General features: G+C 38.2%; 1 protein-coding gene across 1 annotated transcript in view; it reads right to left on the minus strand.

Moving 5' to 3' along the window:
* Window positions 1–660: 660 nt before the first annotated feature.
* NXPH1 (neurexophilin 1) overlaps window positions 661–17,286 on the minus strand; it is a gene marked incomplete at its 3' end in the record, with an annotated part of 145,209 nt that continues 128,583 nt past the window's right edge. Inside the window, exon 2 of the mRNA XM_084280410.1 lies at window positions 661–1,422. Coding sequence (XP_084136536.1) covers window positions 661–1,422 — 762 coding nt within the window. The remainder of the gene's footprint in view (window positions 1,423–17,286) is intronic.

The following is a 17,286-nucleotide window of genomic DNA, read 5'->3' on the forward strand; positions in this document are numbered from 1 at the left end:
TGCCCATCTTTACTAGTAACAGACTCGCTCCATGGAAAAAGAGCCACGTAACACCACCTCGAATGTGCCTACTGTATGCTGGAAAAAAGTCACGATGCTTTGCTGTGTTCATATAATAAAGAATACTGAACTTTAGACACACATTTTTCCCATTTTAACAAGTATTTACTCCTACAGTATTATTTACCAGTACAGCTACTCCAAGCAGTAGAATGCATGAGTGGGGATTATTGATTGGCGTGTAGTCAACGGACTTTCAAAGATATTTCCATAACAGTCTGCATTAGAAACCATTCTCTGTCTAGTTAATCCATTTTTCTTGATGATAGGTTATCCTGAAACCTTAGATATCACACAATGAAAGCTCTCTTAACAGGAATCTCGATAGATGTGATCTGAAGAGTGTGTGTCTCTGTGTATGTGTATGGTTTTATTTCTAATCCATAGTGATTTACAACTAGATTGATACATGGAGCTGACTGGGCAAAAAAAAAAATTACATTAGATTGTTTTCCACTAACATATTTGCAGCCATTTGACATCAGCAGCAGCAGGTAGACACATTCCAGGCAATAGATGTGGCCTTCCTCCTTGAGGTTTACAGCCCTGTCATACGGCCTCTTTTATTCCCAGGCTTCAGTCTCAGACACATGTTGGTCCTCACCCTGATGGGAAGTAGGGTGTGTCACTGTGGTAGTTGTAATCAGGACACACCTTTTGTACTAGTTTATAATCTGTACTATAAAAGGAAATGTAAATACAGATTACTTTAAAGGGCTTGGAGCAGAGCCATGACACGTGGCTCTGGGTCTGCTCCTGATAACACGTTTTTGAAGGATCATAGTTGCAGAGTGTGTTCTTGGTAGCCTTGTCAACCTTTTCATACTCAATTCGACAGTTAAAGGACTTGGAATCTTTGGCATCAATCACCGTCTGTTGTGCCAAGTCAAATTCCACTATTTTTGTAGGGGGCACTAGGCTCACAGATACATTCCCTTGACCAGTGGAGTTATGCCTGAAGTAAACACTAAATGTCCCATTGCCATGGTCAACGATTTTCCCTGTTATTAACAGATTTAGCTTCACAGTCTTGATGTTGGAATGAAAATCTCCCCAGCCAAACATTTTCTTAAATTTCCCAGTCTTGACGATGGGCCGTCTCTTTGCTCTGGGCCGAGGCTCTTGCAGGTCTGTGGAGTTCCTCAGCCAGTCCCAGAGGTCTTGCTCAGAATAAGTTTCTGGGGCATCGTACCGCAGGTCCAAATCTGTATCATTTTCCTTTCCACGAAAAGTCTGTGACAGCAGTCGGCTGATGGACAAGTCTTTGCTACTTTCTGTCCATATGTGCTTTAGTGTGGATTTGGAGCTTCCTGATTTTAGAAGTTCTGTTTTTCCTCCATTTGTTAAATTTGCACAGGTAACCTGAAAAAGAAGGAAGGGAAGAAGAAAGAAGGGATATATTGAGATTTGTAATGAAAAACACATCATTCACACCTCAGACCAAAATGATCAGATTTCAGAATCACAGATTTTTTTTTTTGGAGAAATTTTATCTCTGCACTCAGTAAAACAAACCAGAAATGCCTATTTTCCTCTGCTTTTTAAGCATCTGTTACTTAATTCTCCTTTGCTAGTCTTTTACACTGGACTTCAGATTTAATCCCAGCCATCCACTTTAATCTTTGACCTGAAAGTTACTTCTGTTATGATGCCTGTTCAGAGGTAATTATGTAATGAAGTACTGCAAAAACTAAGGTGCAAAGCCATGTCACCCTTCATTCCATGCAGGGCTTTCATTGGCCATTTCCCATCTCGGAGTGAAGCACTCTTGCTTGAATGTTCTCTCTGCAAAGACTGTGTCTTCCACCATCACAGTCACATTCATTTATTTTTGCTGCCTTTGGAGTCCATTGTCAGGGTGCTGTCTTGGTGGTGCCAGCCTGACCATGCACAGAGTCCATGTCATTATAGATCTAATAATAGTAATATAATTTCCCTACTCCTTTTATGAATACACATTGGTCTGTGTTCTTGGCTGGGACCTTCAGTCACAACTACAATATAAATAATAGAATAATGAAAATTTTAATGAGTTTTGCATTGACAGCTGTACATACTGTGTGCTGTACCTCAATTAATGAAGGAGGAATCACAGGTTTTTCTTAAGGTCCCATACAGATTTGCCTTGTCTGTATCTAGCATGACATGCATTTTTCCCTTCCTCACCACCTCTTTTTTTTCACAACTTCCTCCCCAAATCAAAAAGTAATCTGTGTAAGAGAGAAAGTCACCTGTGTATTTACAAGAAAAATAGGACCACCTATTATTAGTAATAAAAAGTAGTAATTAAACACCCAGCAAAATCCCATTTAAAAAAAGATAAAATCTTAAACCAAGTTCCTACAAAATCATAAACTTCAGACACAGTTTTTCAATACTTCAGTGTCAGAGCAATTTGTCTTATTTATATTTTTTTTCTCTTTGCCTTAATTGTGTGGAAAACAGAGAACAGATGCAGCCTCACAGCTGTCTGACATGCAGCACTGGTAGAGAGCTCTGACAGAGCAAAGCAGGGAGGACTGGAATTGGCAGGGGGCAGGGGGTGGATGTGAAGAACAGTACCCTTAGCCCCATTGCCCCTAAAAATTTGCACCAGACACGTTGCCACATTTTGTAACATTTGGGCTGCTCTGAAGAGGCCATCAACCTTCTTATTTCCCTTTTTTATGGCTACATGGAAGATTCTGAATGTCTGTTTTATTCCTCTGTGTCCTGGCACTGATTTATGCACTCCTATCATACGTGCAGTTAGACCTTTCTCTTCACTTAAAAATGAATTGAGTGTATTCCCAGCCCAGGAAGTCCATTGGAAACCAGCAAGTATTTAAATCATGGCTCCTCCCTGCTGGTACAACTGGAGGTATATGTCACAGAGGATATCTATCACAGCATGGCCTTTTTGTTTCCAAACAATCATGGAACAGAAGCATGCTTTCATTAACTTCAGTACTTTTTCAAGGTCAGTTGAAAGAAGATACATAAAATCAGCCTAAATTGTCTTAATACACTGATCACATAGGAGTCATGCCCCCAGCCTTTTACAGTAAACAAATAGGTAAATAAATCTGTCACATCCCACACTATACCTCCCCAGTGCATTTCAGGTTGGTGGGCCAGTAAGAGTAATAGATAAAAGATGGGTTTTATTTAGAATTGTGCGAAGGAGATGATTTCCTCCTCTTTTGAATGAAAGGAAGGATTAAAACACAGAATAGCATTTTGATACCCAGTTTGTAGCAGCATCTTAGCATCAACACAGTGAGCCAGGAGAGAAACTGTAATGAAATGCACTGATGGCGCACTGGTTAATGAAGCAGCAATGAAGATGTCACGGGGAGAAAGAAAGAGACTCAGAATATAATTTTGCCATGGCATATGGGGAAGGAGTGTGAAATAAGAAAAGGAATGTAGCTAAAAGAAAAAATGTGCCTGTCTAGCATGAATCTGTCAACCCGCTATGTATCTAAGCAGTTAGCTAGCATAACTAGAATACCTGCAATCTGTAGGTAAGATACAGATTGCTTACCACTATATTTTTCTTTGCTCACAGCTTGTTTTTTCCTTTGTTTTCCCTTCTGCATCTGATGATTTACATTTCATAAGATTACACTACAAGTTCCATGTAACAAGATGTACACGAAGCCTTTTAAAAGAGAAGGTCTCTGGTTTTTAGATGTATAAAACTGAACACCCAGGAAAGCAAGCAGGTATTTTCTGAAATAGTTGCTGACTGATCCATTACATGAGTTTTTTTGAAAGCCAGCATATTACATGGAAATGGATGATTCAGATTCCATGCACCCTATACTGCTTCATACCTGATCTAACAAATACAATTGATTGTTACTGTCATTGATTCTGTAATACCTGAAAGACCTCTGGCCATGCAGTTAACCCCGAGACCTCTGTTTCTGATTTTCAGTGTGGGTAAGTGGCTGCATTCATGATTAAATGCCTGAACCTGCTCTCCCTAGTCAAGTGTCTGTGTAAGCATTAGAAAAAAACAGCCCACAAGGGTTAATAAAAAAGCTCAAGAATTCATTGTTCTTCACTAACATTTTCCAGCCAACTGCTTTTTCATATACTGTTAGTATACTATGTGCTATAGAAAGTAGCTATATGTATCCTCAGAGACTCGCACACCCAATAATACAGAGCATTGCTGTGTAATAGAATGCCAATGCAGCAGTTATTTTCACATGAACTAATCCACAATTTACTTCTGTCTTTCTTCCGTCTAACCACAAGGCTGTAATAACACAGGAAAGATCATGCAAATACACGAGATTTTGCACTCAGTGGCGTGAAAACTACCTCACTGAAACAGACCTATTTTAGCAATACATGAAAAAAGAGCCAATTTTAAATGGCTAATGGAGAGATAAAACACCAAGCAGCCCAAATTCTAGGCAGGAGGGGCGGTAGGAGGTGACCTCTTCCCTGAGTATATTTACATGTAATTCAGGAACCTGCATGCTCTACCTTACCAGTTAGTACACTATAACCAGAGTTGCCTTCTTTTCCACAGCCCAGTACTACTCCTAGATAAAATATTTTGGCCCACTTGTACTGGGCCTGGCTAGGATAGAGTTAACTTTCTTCACAGCAGCTCATATGGTGCTCATATTATTTTTGACCAAAACACTGATAGCATATTAGTATTTTGGCTCTTGCTGAACAGTGTTTGCAGAGCATCAGGGTCCTCTCTGTTTCCTTCTTAGCCCCCCATGTGAACAGACTGGTGGCTGGGGGTATGCAATAGACTAGGGACACAACAGAGCAGATGATGTGAACTGACCAAAGAGATATGCCATACAATACAACATCATGCTCAGCAACTAAAAGGAAAAGAGAGGAGTTTGGCAGAGTGCGGGGTTGGGTGGGAGGGGGCGGGCAATATGGTTGTTAATCATCTTTTGCTCAGGAAATGTCTGGGCATCACTCTACCTAGGGTAGGTGGTGAAAGATGTCTTTGCATCCGTTGTTTTGTTTTATTCTATGCTCTTCCTCTTATCCTTCACTTAATAAACTTTTTTTATTTTCTCCCCCAAGTTTTCTTACTTTTAACCTTCCTTTCCTCTTTCTCTGTAATACTGGGGAAGGGGGGAGAAGTAAGCAAGCAACTGTGTGGTGCTTAGTTGCCCACTGGGATTAATCCACAGCACAACTACTGTGTAATATATCAAAGTTGCAAAAGGACTGAGGAGGGGAATTTCCTCTGTGACTGCGTATCTAGAATTTTGAATTATTATGATGTCAACAGTGTCTGTAGAGAACAATAGTAAGGAGCAAAGAGATTTAGAAGTGCTTATCCAATGCTACAATTGTCAAGGGAAAAGCACTCAGTAAGCACAGCAGAGTGACCTTTGATTTTGGTCTTGTAATTTTAATGGAATGTAGGAATTTCCACTACCTAGTAAAGTTTACTGCCATCAAAAAGGTGCAAGGACCTGGCTGCCTGGTAATTCTTTTCCAATAAATAATGACAAATTATTATTCCTTTTCTTCTGCTGCTTCTCGGAGGGAGCAAAGACAGTGGTTTCATTTGGCACAGTATCCCAAAGCGTCATTAAAAAAGACACAGGAATTAATTGGTAATTCAGTTGTTAGTTCATTTAACTAGAATACTGCATTCATTCTTTAACCTTTCTTTAGAGGGTGAAGAATTTTTTTCTGATGATGTTTAACGTCATTAAATGCATTTTAATGAATATGTGTAGTTCAGTTAAATAATCCTGAGGATAGACAGTTTATTTATCTCTGAAATTTTTGAGTTCCCTTTCAGTACACTGAGTTTAAATGCTTTGTCAGGCAAAACCTGAATATTTGGAGCAGAGAAAACAAAGTTGGAAAGGGATCTTGGGAAGCCATGAAGGCCTCAAGTAGTGATTTAGGCCCTCTTCTCAGTGTAAATTCAACCACAGGTATATTAACATTAATTTAAGACTGAACAATTTGAGATTAAAAGAAATAGTAATTCAAAGAGGTATAGAATGCCTCTTGATTTCTCACTCTTTTCCTTTTATTCTAGCTCCATTACAGTTCATTACCTATAATTACAGTATTGGTTTAGAAATTATGTATTTATTCCTCTGAATGTATGACTACTTGAGGGCAAATGAAAATGTAAACAAACAATCTAATACTCAAGGTAGAAAATCTCTCTCTTCAGGTAAATATCTAATCAAACCCAAGATTGTTTTTGCTGGCATAGCACTATAAGAATTTGGCAGTGCTCTGTTGCTCTGTATACAAGGATTCAGAATTTTCTTTCCTCGGTCAGGTATCTCAGACACAGCATGGGTAGAAGAGTACTGGTGGACATAAATATAAGCTGGACTATTATTAAGGCAGGGCAGAACTCAGAAAATTTTAGCTGGATCCGGTTTCCCCACATTAATCTTGCTTATACAATGGGTGAAGGAAAACCTGAACTTCATTTACTATGCTACTTTGATGGATTTGTCTTCCTATACCTGTCTACAGACCATACAAAGTTACTGGTGGCATGAAAGTATTTTTTTCACTAAATAATTTCCAGGCAAATCAGACTTAATATTCCACAGAAATGTGACAACAAAAAAATAAACTGAAAATGGAATTTAATGGAGATATGATTATTAGAAAGGGGGGTTAAAGCGCAGAAAACACTTGCACCTGTTACAAAATATTTCAGATCGAACGAACAAGCATGGAAAACACTACACATTAATATTGCCCATAAAGTTTTTATCTACATGATATGGAAAGTATATGGATTGGTCAATAAAATAGTGCAAACTCGGATGAATTTGACAAATAGAATAGTAAATGCTGACCCACTGTGTCAAATGTGAACACAAAAGTGGCTATCCAGGATCAAACCAGACTCATTTAGAAAAATATCCTGTCTCCAACAGCAGCTCTGAGAGATGCCTGGAGAACAAAAACATGGCAAGGATATGTTAGTTCCCTAATTTCTTCCCAGCTGTCAAATATTTCTAGTCTCACTTGCTAGATATGGTTTTGTGTATGTTTTATGTTTCAGTAACTCTCAAGTAGACTGCTCTTCAGCAGGTTTGTCCACTCTCCCCTGACTCTTTGTAAACCTTTGACCATGCTTGAACAATGAATTGAACACCATTCTATTGCCTCTCACTGTTTTTTTTCTTTCTACCTGGTTCCTGACACCTTTGGGGAATCTTTCATTCTATCCAGTCTCTATCTACACTTCCCATGCTATGTTTTGCTGTTACACTACTCATATTTATTCTACAAATATCAGTATGTGGAAAATGTAATTATTTATATATACAGAATGAAGCCTACTTCTAGATCACCGATACAAGACTCAGCTACATCTATTCATAGTGGTAAACAAACTGATCACTTCTTTTGCCCTGAGTACAAGTGTACTGGGTCACACAAATAATTCCTTGCACTTACACCATTCCATATCTTTGAATTGCCTTTGCTGCCTACTCCAAGCCTCCTCAGTTCTGCTCTCTGTTCTGTCATTAAGACAAGGAGCACAGGATGGCACATGATATCCACATAATATTCTTCTTGGCACATAATATTCTTCTTGAGAGTAGCCCTGCTCTTCTTGAGAGTAGCCCTGCTGAGAAGGACTTGGGGATTGTGGTGGATGAAAAGCTTGACATGAGCCAGCAGTGTGCTCTTGCAGCTCGTAGGGCCAATGGTATCCTGGGCTCCATCAGGAGAGGAGTGGCCAGCAGGGACAGGGAGGCGATTGTCCCCCTCTACTCTGCCCTCGTGAGGCCCCATCTGGAGTACTGTGTCCAGATCTGGGGCCCCCAATACAAGAAAGATGTGGAACTGTTGGAGAGGGTTCAGAGGGCCACAAGGATGATTAGAGGGCTGGAGCACCTGCCCTACAAAGAGAGGCTGAGGGAGCTGGGCTTGTTCAGCCTGGAGAAGAGAAGGCTGCGGGGGGACCTCATTGCAGCCTTCCAGTACCTGAAGGGAGCTAATAAGCAGGAGGGGATTCAACTTTTTAAAAGAGCAGATAATGGCAGGACAAGGGGGAATGGACCAAAGCTAAAGGAGGGAAGGTTTAGATTAGATATTAGGGGGAAGTTTTTTACAGAAAGAGTGGTGAGGTGCTGGAACAGGCTGCCCAGACAGTTAGTGGATTCCCCATCCCTGGAGGTGTCCAAGGCCAGGTTGGATGGGGCCCTGGGCAGCCTTGTGTAGATCCAGGCCTGGAGGTTGGTGTCCCTGCCTGTGGCAGGGGGGTTGGAGCTCTATGATCCTTGGGGTCCCTTCCAACCCAGACCATTCTATGATTCTACGATTCTATGATTCTGTCCACAATGTGGCAGAACCATGGTGGCAAATAGCCTTCTACTATTTGTTCACTCTTTTTTTCTCTATTAATACAGAATATTTTACTTAATTTTGATCATTAATGGGCACTGAATTGATGCTTACGTGGAACTTTGTTAGGTTGTTACATTTGTTACCACAGAAATTCTTTCCTTAATTTATTGCCCATTTACTAATTTTGATAAGTTCTTTTTGCCATTACTCCTGTCTTTTCTACTCTGAAATATTTTATGTCATCAACAAATTTTCTGACTCTCCTTTCCCAAGTCATTTAGAAATATATTAAACAGCATAGGTCCTTATACAGAGACCTGTAGAATTCATATGGTGACCTCCTTCCATTAATGACCATAGAAAAATAAAAAGCAGCATCTGAAGTCTTCAACAATATTTTGTAAAGTAAACGCCTGGGATCATTCACTTAAGTAAAAGGAAAAAAACCTGTCACACAGACAAAAGACAGTGTCTTTAAGTTAGGAAATTGATCTTAATCTACACTGTTACTGCAATTTTTGTGTAGATCTCCTACAGGATTGAAAAAGATCAGTTTAATACTATCAACTGTGCTCAGTTCAGCTTTAAATTCTGTATTTGTCTTGTCCTAATCTATAAGCTATTGTGTTTGCTCCAAATGGCCGTTGTAGCTACCTGAGAATTTTTCATCACTCACAGAACAGAGGTTATACAAGACCAGAAGCTGATATAAATTCAGCTGCCAACAGCCGATATAAATTCCATGAAAGTTAACATCATTGAAATTAGAGTGCCTATATAAATTGATATCTGTTTGAGATCTGACTAAGAATCAAAGACTAATTAGAACATTTGTACCCACAGAAAGATGAGGACACTAATGAAATAACAGAGACACTTTTTTTTTGAGAAATTATAATTCTTAACCTTTTTTTTTCTGTTTTGCAAAAGAAAAATAACTAGCACAAGTTACAGTTTTACAGTGTTCTACACAGTGTTAGTTGCTTCATGTATAAATATGCCTGAAAACTATCAAGTCTTAAATAACTTTGAGGAAGTTCAAGGGTGATAAAACAGATAAAACACTTTTAGTGGTTAGTTTCCAATGAGAATACTTAAAAATTACCATGTCAAATTTTAGTTTAGAGTCTCCTCTCCCTTGCATTCATGATGACTGTGGGCTAAACTGTGCTACTGCCACAAGCCCTGTGAATCGTAAGGGACTGGTGAAAGCAAGTGGTGGCCTGCCACCACATATGAGGAAAGAGTGCATGTTCTGTGCCAGCCCAGTCCGTGTTCCAGGGTAGGAATTACCTCACTGATCACCTCACTCACCTGTGCTCTTAGGTCTAAATGATTCGTCTAGGTTTATTCCATAATCAATACAGAGAGAGAAATGGGAATTAGCTACCTCCTCTATCTCTATTAGCTATTGATGAATCTTCAATGATTGAGTAAATGCTCTTCATCTAGATGCCTACGGGTAAGCAAGAAAAATCTGAATTGTGGTGCAAAGTCTGCCCTGGAGAGAACACCATGGCAAGAACACAAAGGCTGCTCCCACTTATCTTTCAGAGAAGGAATCTCATTGCTTTTCCTTCAAAATGGTAACTCCCAGGAGAAAAAAAAAGAAATTATAGAAATTGACAATTAAGATTTTGAGAATATTAGCAAGTAAAACCAAATGTCCATCTAGTCCTGAACAAGGTAATAAAAAATTAGGTAAGTTTATTTTTGTCAAATATTCCAAAATCAGGTATAGAATATACAACTTCTACATAATTTTTTTCTATCTTCAAACTTTTTCAGATCAAAGACTTCTTAAGCTATTAATTTAATAACCTTCAAGAAATATCACTTACAATAATTTGGCCATCTCTGAAATTTCCAGCATCTGAAACAACCTGTGACCAGTAGTTCCAACAGTTAGCATCAGACTTTCTGAGGAACCCTCCCCTCCTGTTTGTTTGAGCAAGTCACTTCTTAGCTGCATTTGATGCCACCTAAATTCTTGTCCAGCAGGCCACAACAAAATCTAGCATAGCAGCAGCATTTTTCATGAGGAGTCCAGGCAGAAGGAAGCTTGGTACCTGGAAGCTCAGGCCAAGCAGAGCTGTGAAAGTTTATGGCTGACACTAGGGGAGCTTCCAGGACTGAAAAAGGAGGTGTGTGATTTACAGGTGCTTGAAGATCAAGGCAGCTCAAACAGTGGCAGTCAAGGGGCAGTATAAAACTGTATTTTTGGAATACATATGAAATGTATGGACTCTCTTGGTTCAATTTATGGGCCAAATCCCGACCCAACAGTAAAGTCAATTATAAAACTCCTAGACAAGGCAAAACAATGAAGATCATGTGGTATTATGTAGATTGTTTTCATTCTCTTGCCTAGTTAAGGCAGAATGGAAAGCATTTCGTTTGTAAAACATCATTTCTCTTTCAATTTAGAGCCATATAATAGTCTGTGAACTGAAGGACCAAATGAGTTACAATGCACACTATGAAAATCTTCACATTACAATTTTACAGCTTTCTGCTTTTTGCCTTAGAAGTACAGGAATTCAGCCCAAATATTTCTAATGGCTGAGATGCAAGCGAATTTATAAAGATTTGGGAAAGGATTGAAATATAACTGTATGAAATATCCTATTAACTCTTGCCCTACGTTTTACATTTTTAGAAAGAATTTAAACTAAACTCTTGAAGCCTGCTGCCTATGTTGTCATTAAAGATTTTTTACTTCAGTGGATTATGACTTTTGAAAATTCACCCCATCTCCGTTCAGCAGGGGATTAAACTTCCATGGAATAAATTAAAGTGGGTTAAAAATGTCTAACAGAGTTTTAAGACCTCTGTATTATACCAGTATCACAGAGTACTGCTAACTTTGAAATGAAAGTCTAGCTAGGTAAATAAATTTTGTCAAGGATCTATTGTTCTACTTCCACATTCCTATAAGCCTTTTTTTATTAATTTTGGCTTGCCATTTTCTGCATACATGTAGAAAGTAATATTAAATAAAATTAGATTTTATATGAAAGGCCACAGAGCAACATTTTAATCAAAATGTGGACTGTAACTTGCTTTACATATAACACACTGAAGAAAATGTCCATTTTCATATGGCTAGAGATACCTTCTGAAGAAGGTGAAAAAGACTATACTGTGTTTCGCACTGGTCGAACAGAGGATATCCTGGTACTATATGATGGAAGAAGCCACTGTGCATTATTAACATGCACTATTAATGTTATTCATATTATATATACATTTTCCAGTCATCCATTTTTAATATAAAAAGTTTAAGAAAAATAAAATATGTTTTACTCAATTATTGTGTTGCTACTGTGTGCAATACCATATTTTTACAAAGAAAAGCATTAGAAAGTTGATGCAACTGAGTCACTTTCCACATAGTTATTCACAGGTGCATTCTAGAAACTGAATTTGAACAAAAATGTCTTTTGAGGAGATTTAACTCCCACTGATGTTGCCAGAGTGTACATTTCCACAAAAAGAAATTGTGTATCTGTATGAGATGCTCATGAAATACAAAAAAGGGCTTATACAAGTATATGAAATTCTATTGCAAAAGGACAGATTCATTTCATAATAATTTTCTATTGTTCACTATGAGTTATACATTTATTAAAACCAGATGAATACTTCAGAAAAAGCATATTAAAAGCACAGCAGCAGCCATTCCAGACTTCAGTAGGAATTTGGTGTATCCCTGCTAACATTTGTGCTGTCTTCACCTTATGCCCTTGCCAGATATGCATACTGACTTCTCAGATGTTTTCTGTGATCCCAAAGACAGCACGGTTTTCTTCTCTTTGAATTTCATCAAGAGGCAGCAATATATTCCCTTTCTAACTGTGTTTGTTTAATAAACATTGATCATTCATTCAGTCAGTCAATAGATATCAAAATCTATTAAAATCCATCTCTGAGGAAAGAGGTGTGTTTCTTTAATGTTTTTCTGGTAAGGGAGGGGAAGATCAAACAGCTATTCTACTGCAAAGGTACTCAATTAATTTTTATTGATACTTTCTTGATGGTTTTGTCAAGGTCTGCTAATTCTTCCAGGGGTCTGCTAAGCAGCAAGCAGCATGAGGGCACTGGCTCTGCTGGGCAAGCCAAGGGCTTATGACATACACAAACCCATTGCAATGCTCCCAAAGCTCAGAAATGTCAAAGAAATACAGATTTTCCTATTGGATACTGGGAGAAACCACACCTTACATATTTACAAGATCCAGGCAATATTTATTCTGACTACCATCAGTGTACATTTGCTCAGTCTGTATGCAGGAAGAAAAAGTAGCCTCAGAAAAATTACTACACCCAGCTTACTTAACTGGTCTTCAGGTGACTCTGGATGCAGGTGTCACAAGAGACCTATTAAAGTGTTAGGAGGAATACAGTTACAGGGTACTAAACAGGATAATGTACACCAATTTCTCTACCTCTTTTAAACTAGTCATTTTCATTCAACATTTCTTGGCAGTGCTTATCCCTGAACTTGCAAAGACCAGTTTTCAGTTGCATGGTACCTTTCTGAGTTGATCCAAGCAGATATTGTGAGGGAACTTAGCACAGCCAAACTAAACACGAAAGAATACCCAACAGATCAACATTGTCTGTGCCTTACAGTAGTCTTGTATTTTCTTCCTGCAATAGTATCATACCTAATTAAAAGAGAAAATTAATAGCCAGCAGGATTAATCAAATTCCATATGCAAATATCTGGCTCATGAGAGCCATGGTCCAATTGCTAGTACTATCACTAAGGTCATTAATTTAAACTGAGATGAGTTAAGAGTCCTTTGGGCATTGACACATAAGTTGAAGGAGGTTATTCTTTGTAAGTTTTTCACACTGAAACAAAAAACTTGGGAAGAAAATATGTGAACATTGCTTCAGCACACTGATTTCTAGGATAATAAGCACTGCTGTGAGCTTGTCTGTGGAGGACCATGAGTCCCCTCCTGCAACATACAGTAGTTTTGAATCATTGATTTAAATTCATATTAAGATGTACTGAAGCAAGTTGAATACAAGATAGTTCAAGGTCTAGTAAGCTGATATCTTTGGGGTTATTTTATGCCTGCTGCCTTCTGTGGAGCACCTTCAAATTACAGAAAGACGTATTTAACCAAAACTTGAGTATTGATTTCATAAACCTTTCAGAACTTCTTAATCCTCAGAAAAGGTCCGAATATTTCCAATTATCAGGAAATATTAACTCACCTTATAAAGAGAAATACTGAGCCCTAAAGTACTGGTTATACTAGTGAAAATATAGTGCACTCTCAGTTTGCCATCTCGTCAGCTCACCTCAGAACTAGCTCCAGTGTCTTGATCCATAACTGCATTTCTAGGCAGGGTGACCAGAAGAAATACAGTCTTTAAAGGAAAATTATAATGGAGTGCCCTACATCTATGAACTTTCTCCAAATGCTGATGGTTGAAGTATTTTAAGTTACATAGTAACAGAATGACTGCAGAGTAATAAAGTAGTGATGGCATTATATTACTTTTCCTACATAAAGAATAAAAAACATAAAATTTATTATTCTGACCTTGTATCACAAGGACTCCTCAGGTATGTAAAAAAAAAATCAACCAGCTATCAAAATGGACTTAGACTAAAGGGAAACCTGCAGAGCAGAAGTTTTTTTGAAATTTAAAGAAAACACTACAGCTAGTATCCTTGCAAATATGGGCTTTAATACTTACCTAGCAGCGGGTTTTCATACTCTTAAAGTATAACAAGTTCAGGATTCAGGGAGAATCTGGATTTATTGCTCCCAAATATGCATGAGTCAGGAAATGCTGCGGTATTGAAAAGGGATGGAGAAACAGGAACTTTTCATACCAAGTTCCAGAGAAACTTCATTTTTTTTTTAACTGATACTTGGAGTTCATTCTGCTTTGACCTCAGTCTGTTCCGAGCATCACCACCTTAATCACACTGCATTTTGGGAGGCAATTCTATCTGCAGCTCCATTCACACAGCCTCCTGCATGAGCAGGATTTCAATGGAGTGATTCAGACATGAATTAAGGTTTTTTGCCTTTCAGAGAATAAACATTTCTTCAAAGACAGGTCAAGATCACCATATATTAATATATTTCCATGTCTGCCCAAAAAAGCAAGTAACTTTTTTGCATTGTTTCATCCTCTAGAGCTGTGGCTGAGCAGCAGCACAAAACAATTTAACCTTAGCAAGCAAATTTCATTTGTTACCTGCCAAATGCTGATACAAAAGATAACTATGAAAGAGCAATAAAATCCTCATTCTAAGGTAATAGGTAACATGCTTTCACTATAATATACTTGCTAAATAACATTCAATGAACTCATAAAAGCATTTAATTTAAATACAAATGCTTAGCAGTTCCAATTTTCAGGGACTAAATGACACTTTTGCTTGTATTTCTTTGAAATGCATTTGCAGAATAGGCATCCTTTCCAAACCCACAGTTAGTGTTATGTATTATCACTGTTACTGCAATGCTCATGGACCACACTGTGGTCAGGGTTAGGGTCTGCTAGAAACTATATATATATACATATATATATATATATTCACTTCCCTCAAGAGCTTTCTTACTGAAACAGATTTGACAAAGGCAAACCTAAAAGAAGAAATATTGGTGATGTCCAAAAGTAATTGCAGAGCTAAAACTTAGTACAAATCTCTGGACTTTTCTTTTGAATGTCATATCCAGGATGTCCAAGAAAGATTGATTCCAGTAACTAGTTGATATACAAAATACTACTAAGATGTTTTAAAAGGATGCAGGATCAAGAAAACAAAATCAGCACATAAATGAGTTGTGTCATGTCATCAAAGAGCCTAAAACCCATTCATAGAGGTTTAAGAGATACCATTTCTCTCCATGACCAGGGATACCTGTGCTCAATAGAATCATAGATTTGTTTAAGTTGGAAAAGACCATTAAGATCAAGTCCAACAGTTCTTCAGTAGTCAGAAATATTTGACTTCCTCATCTGTTCAAAATGATAGGGAAAGTAACCATACAAAGATAATCTCTCTTCCAAAACATGAATCCTTCATTTCCCCCTTTATCCTTCAGCCATCGGTCAACAGCAGCTCTGAGTAGCCCATAAGCTACCTAGTAACAAGAATATTTTCCATCATTTTGAATTTACTTAATAAAATTCTAATGATATACTTTTTATAAACTTACTGGAAACAAACATCTCACCCAGTCAATATGGGTTTACAAAAGGCAGATCCTGCCAAACTAACCTGATCATATCTATGACAAGGTGACCTGCCTAGTGGATGGAGGAAAGGCTATGGATGCAGTGCACCTTGACTTCAGGAAGGCCTTTGACACAGTTTATCATAGCATTCTGCTTGAGAAACTGGCTGCCACTGGAATGGACAAGCTCACCCCCTGCTAGGTAAAAAACTGGGTGGATGGCTGAGCCCAAAGAGTTGTAGCAAATGGAGCTAAATCCAGCTGGAGGCCAGTCACAAGTGGTGTTGCCCAGGGCTCAGTGCTGGGTCCAGCTCTGTTCAATATCTTTATCAACGACCTGGATGAAGGCATTTAATGTTTCCTCAGTAAGTTTGCAGACAACACTAAGTTGGGAGGAAGTGTCAACCTGCCTGAAGGTAGGGAGGCTCTTCAAAGGGACAGGGGTTGTATGTATAATGCACATAATGTGACTATGATACACTTTCTTTGAAACCACACATGCTTTTTCAATTATGATCATATGTTTTGCATAATGCAGAATCAGATCCTTTGCCAGTATGGTTGACTACCACTTAAGTAATTTTTCAGCAGATCCATGTCAGATTAATCCATCTGAGGATTGCTCATGTATATTTAAAATTAGCAAAACCTGACCGGTTTAAATCACAGGTTCTTCCTTCTTGAGAGAACTTAAAATAATCTTCAGCTATATTTGTAGTCCAAAATATTATTTGATTTTACTCAAGATGAAAGATTTCCAAATATATCAACAGAACACAAGAATCTCTGGCAGAATAACTACAATTTTCCAGCTTGTCCTTCAGCCTGAAAATGACAGTACTTTTTGTTAAAGGGAATGGCAGTAAGGGCTTCATGGCAATCTCTGTGCCTGTTCAATTACTGACCATTCTAGTCAGATTGACAGCAAGGGATCATTAGGAGTTTGCTGTTTATGATGTAAAATATCTACTAGGAATTGGATTTTGATCATCACTTCATTTTACATCTGTTTCCCACTAACCAATGGAACAAAGAGTGTTAATCACTCTTGACCTTTCCTGGATTTGAACTAGTAACTTAATTGTTAATCCCTACTGAGGGACTCTAAAGTACACTACAGAGCCCCTGAGGCATGCAGCTTGACCCTCTCTATTCAACATTGGCTTTAACCAACACCACCATCAAGAATATGCTCACACTTGACACTGTTAATTACAGATTTGCAATAGTTTCCAGATGAAGCATAGATTAAACAGTCTAACTAGAAACATTAAAAATACCTGCTGAGCTCTAGGTGATTCTACATGAATCAAAAAATGTCTCTAGCCAAGAAGATCTTGCATGCGAGATCTTGCAGACTCATGCTACTGCACTGTCAGTTTGCTCCTAAGAAATGCCTAACTCCTGGCAATTAGAATTCTTAAGGGGTCGGGTGAAAATCTGTCGGGTTTGGCTTGTTTCAAAATCTTCCCCAGATGGTAACATAATCCCAAACCAGCTGAGATTCACTTTGTGCTGAATTTCATTGTAAAAAAGGATCATACAACAGAGAGATGAACAAAAGGTTTTCCTTGCCTCAATTTCAAGTTATAACATGAAGAGCATTTTCTTTGAGGTTTTGTGTTTCTTTTCTTTTCTGAATATGATTCACTTATTCTAAATTCCTTATCTCTGAATCTAATCTTTT

This window comes from Gallinula chloropus (assembly GCF_964237585.1).
Source record: "Gallinula chloropus genome assembly, chromosome: 2".
Classification (NCBI taxonomy): domain Eukaryota; kingdom Metazoa; phylum Chordata; class Aves; order Gruiformes; family Rallidae; genus Gallinula; species Gallinula chloropus.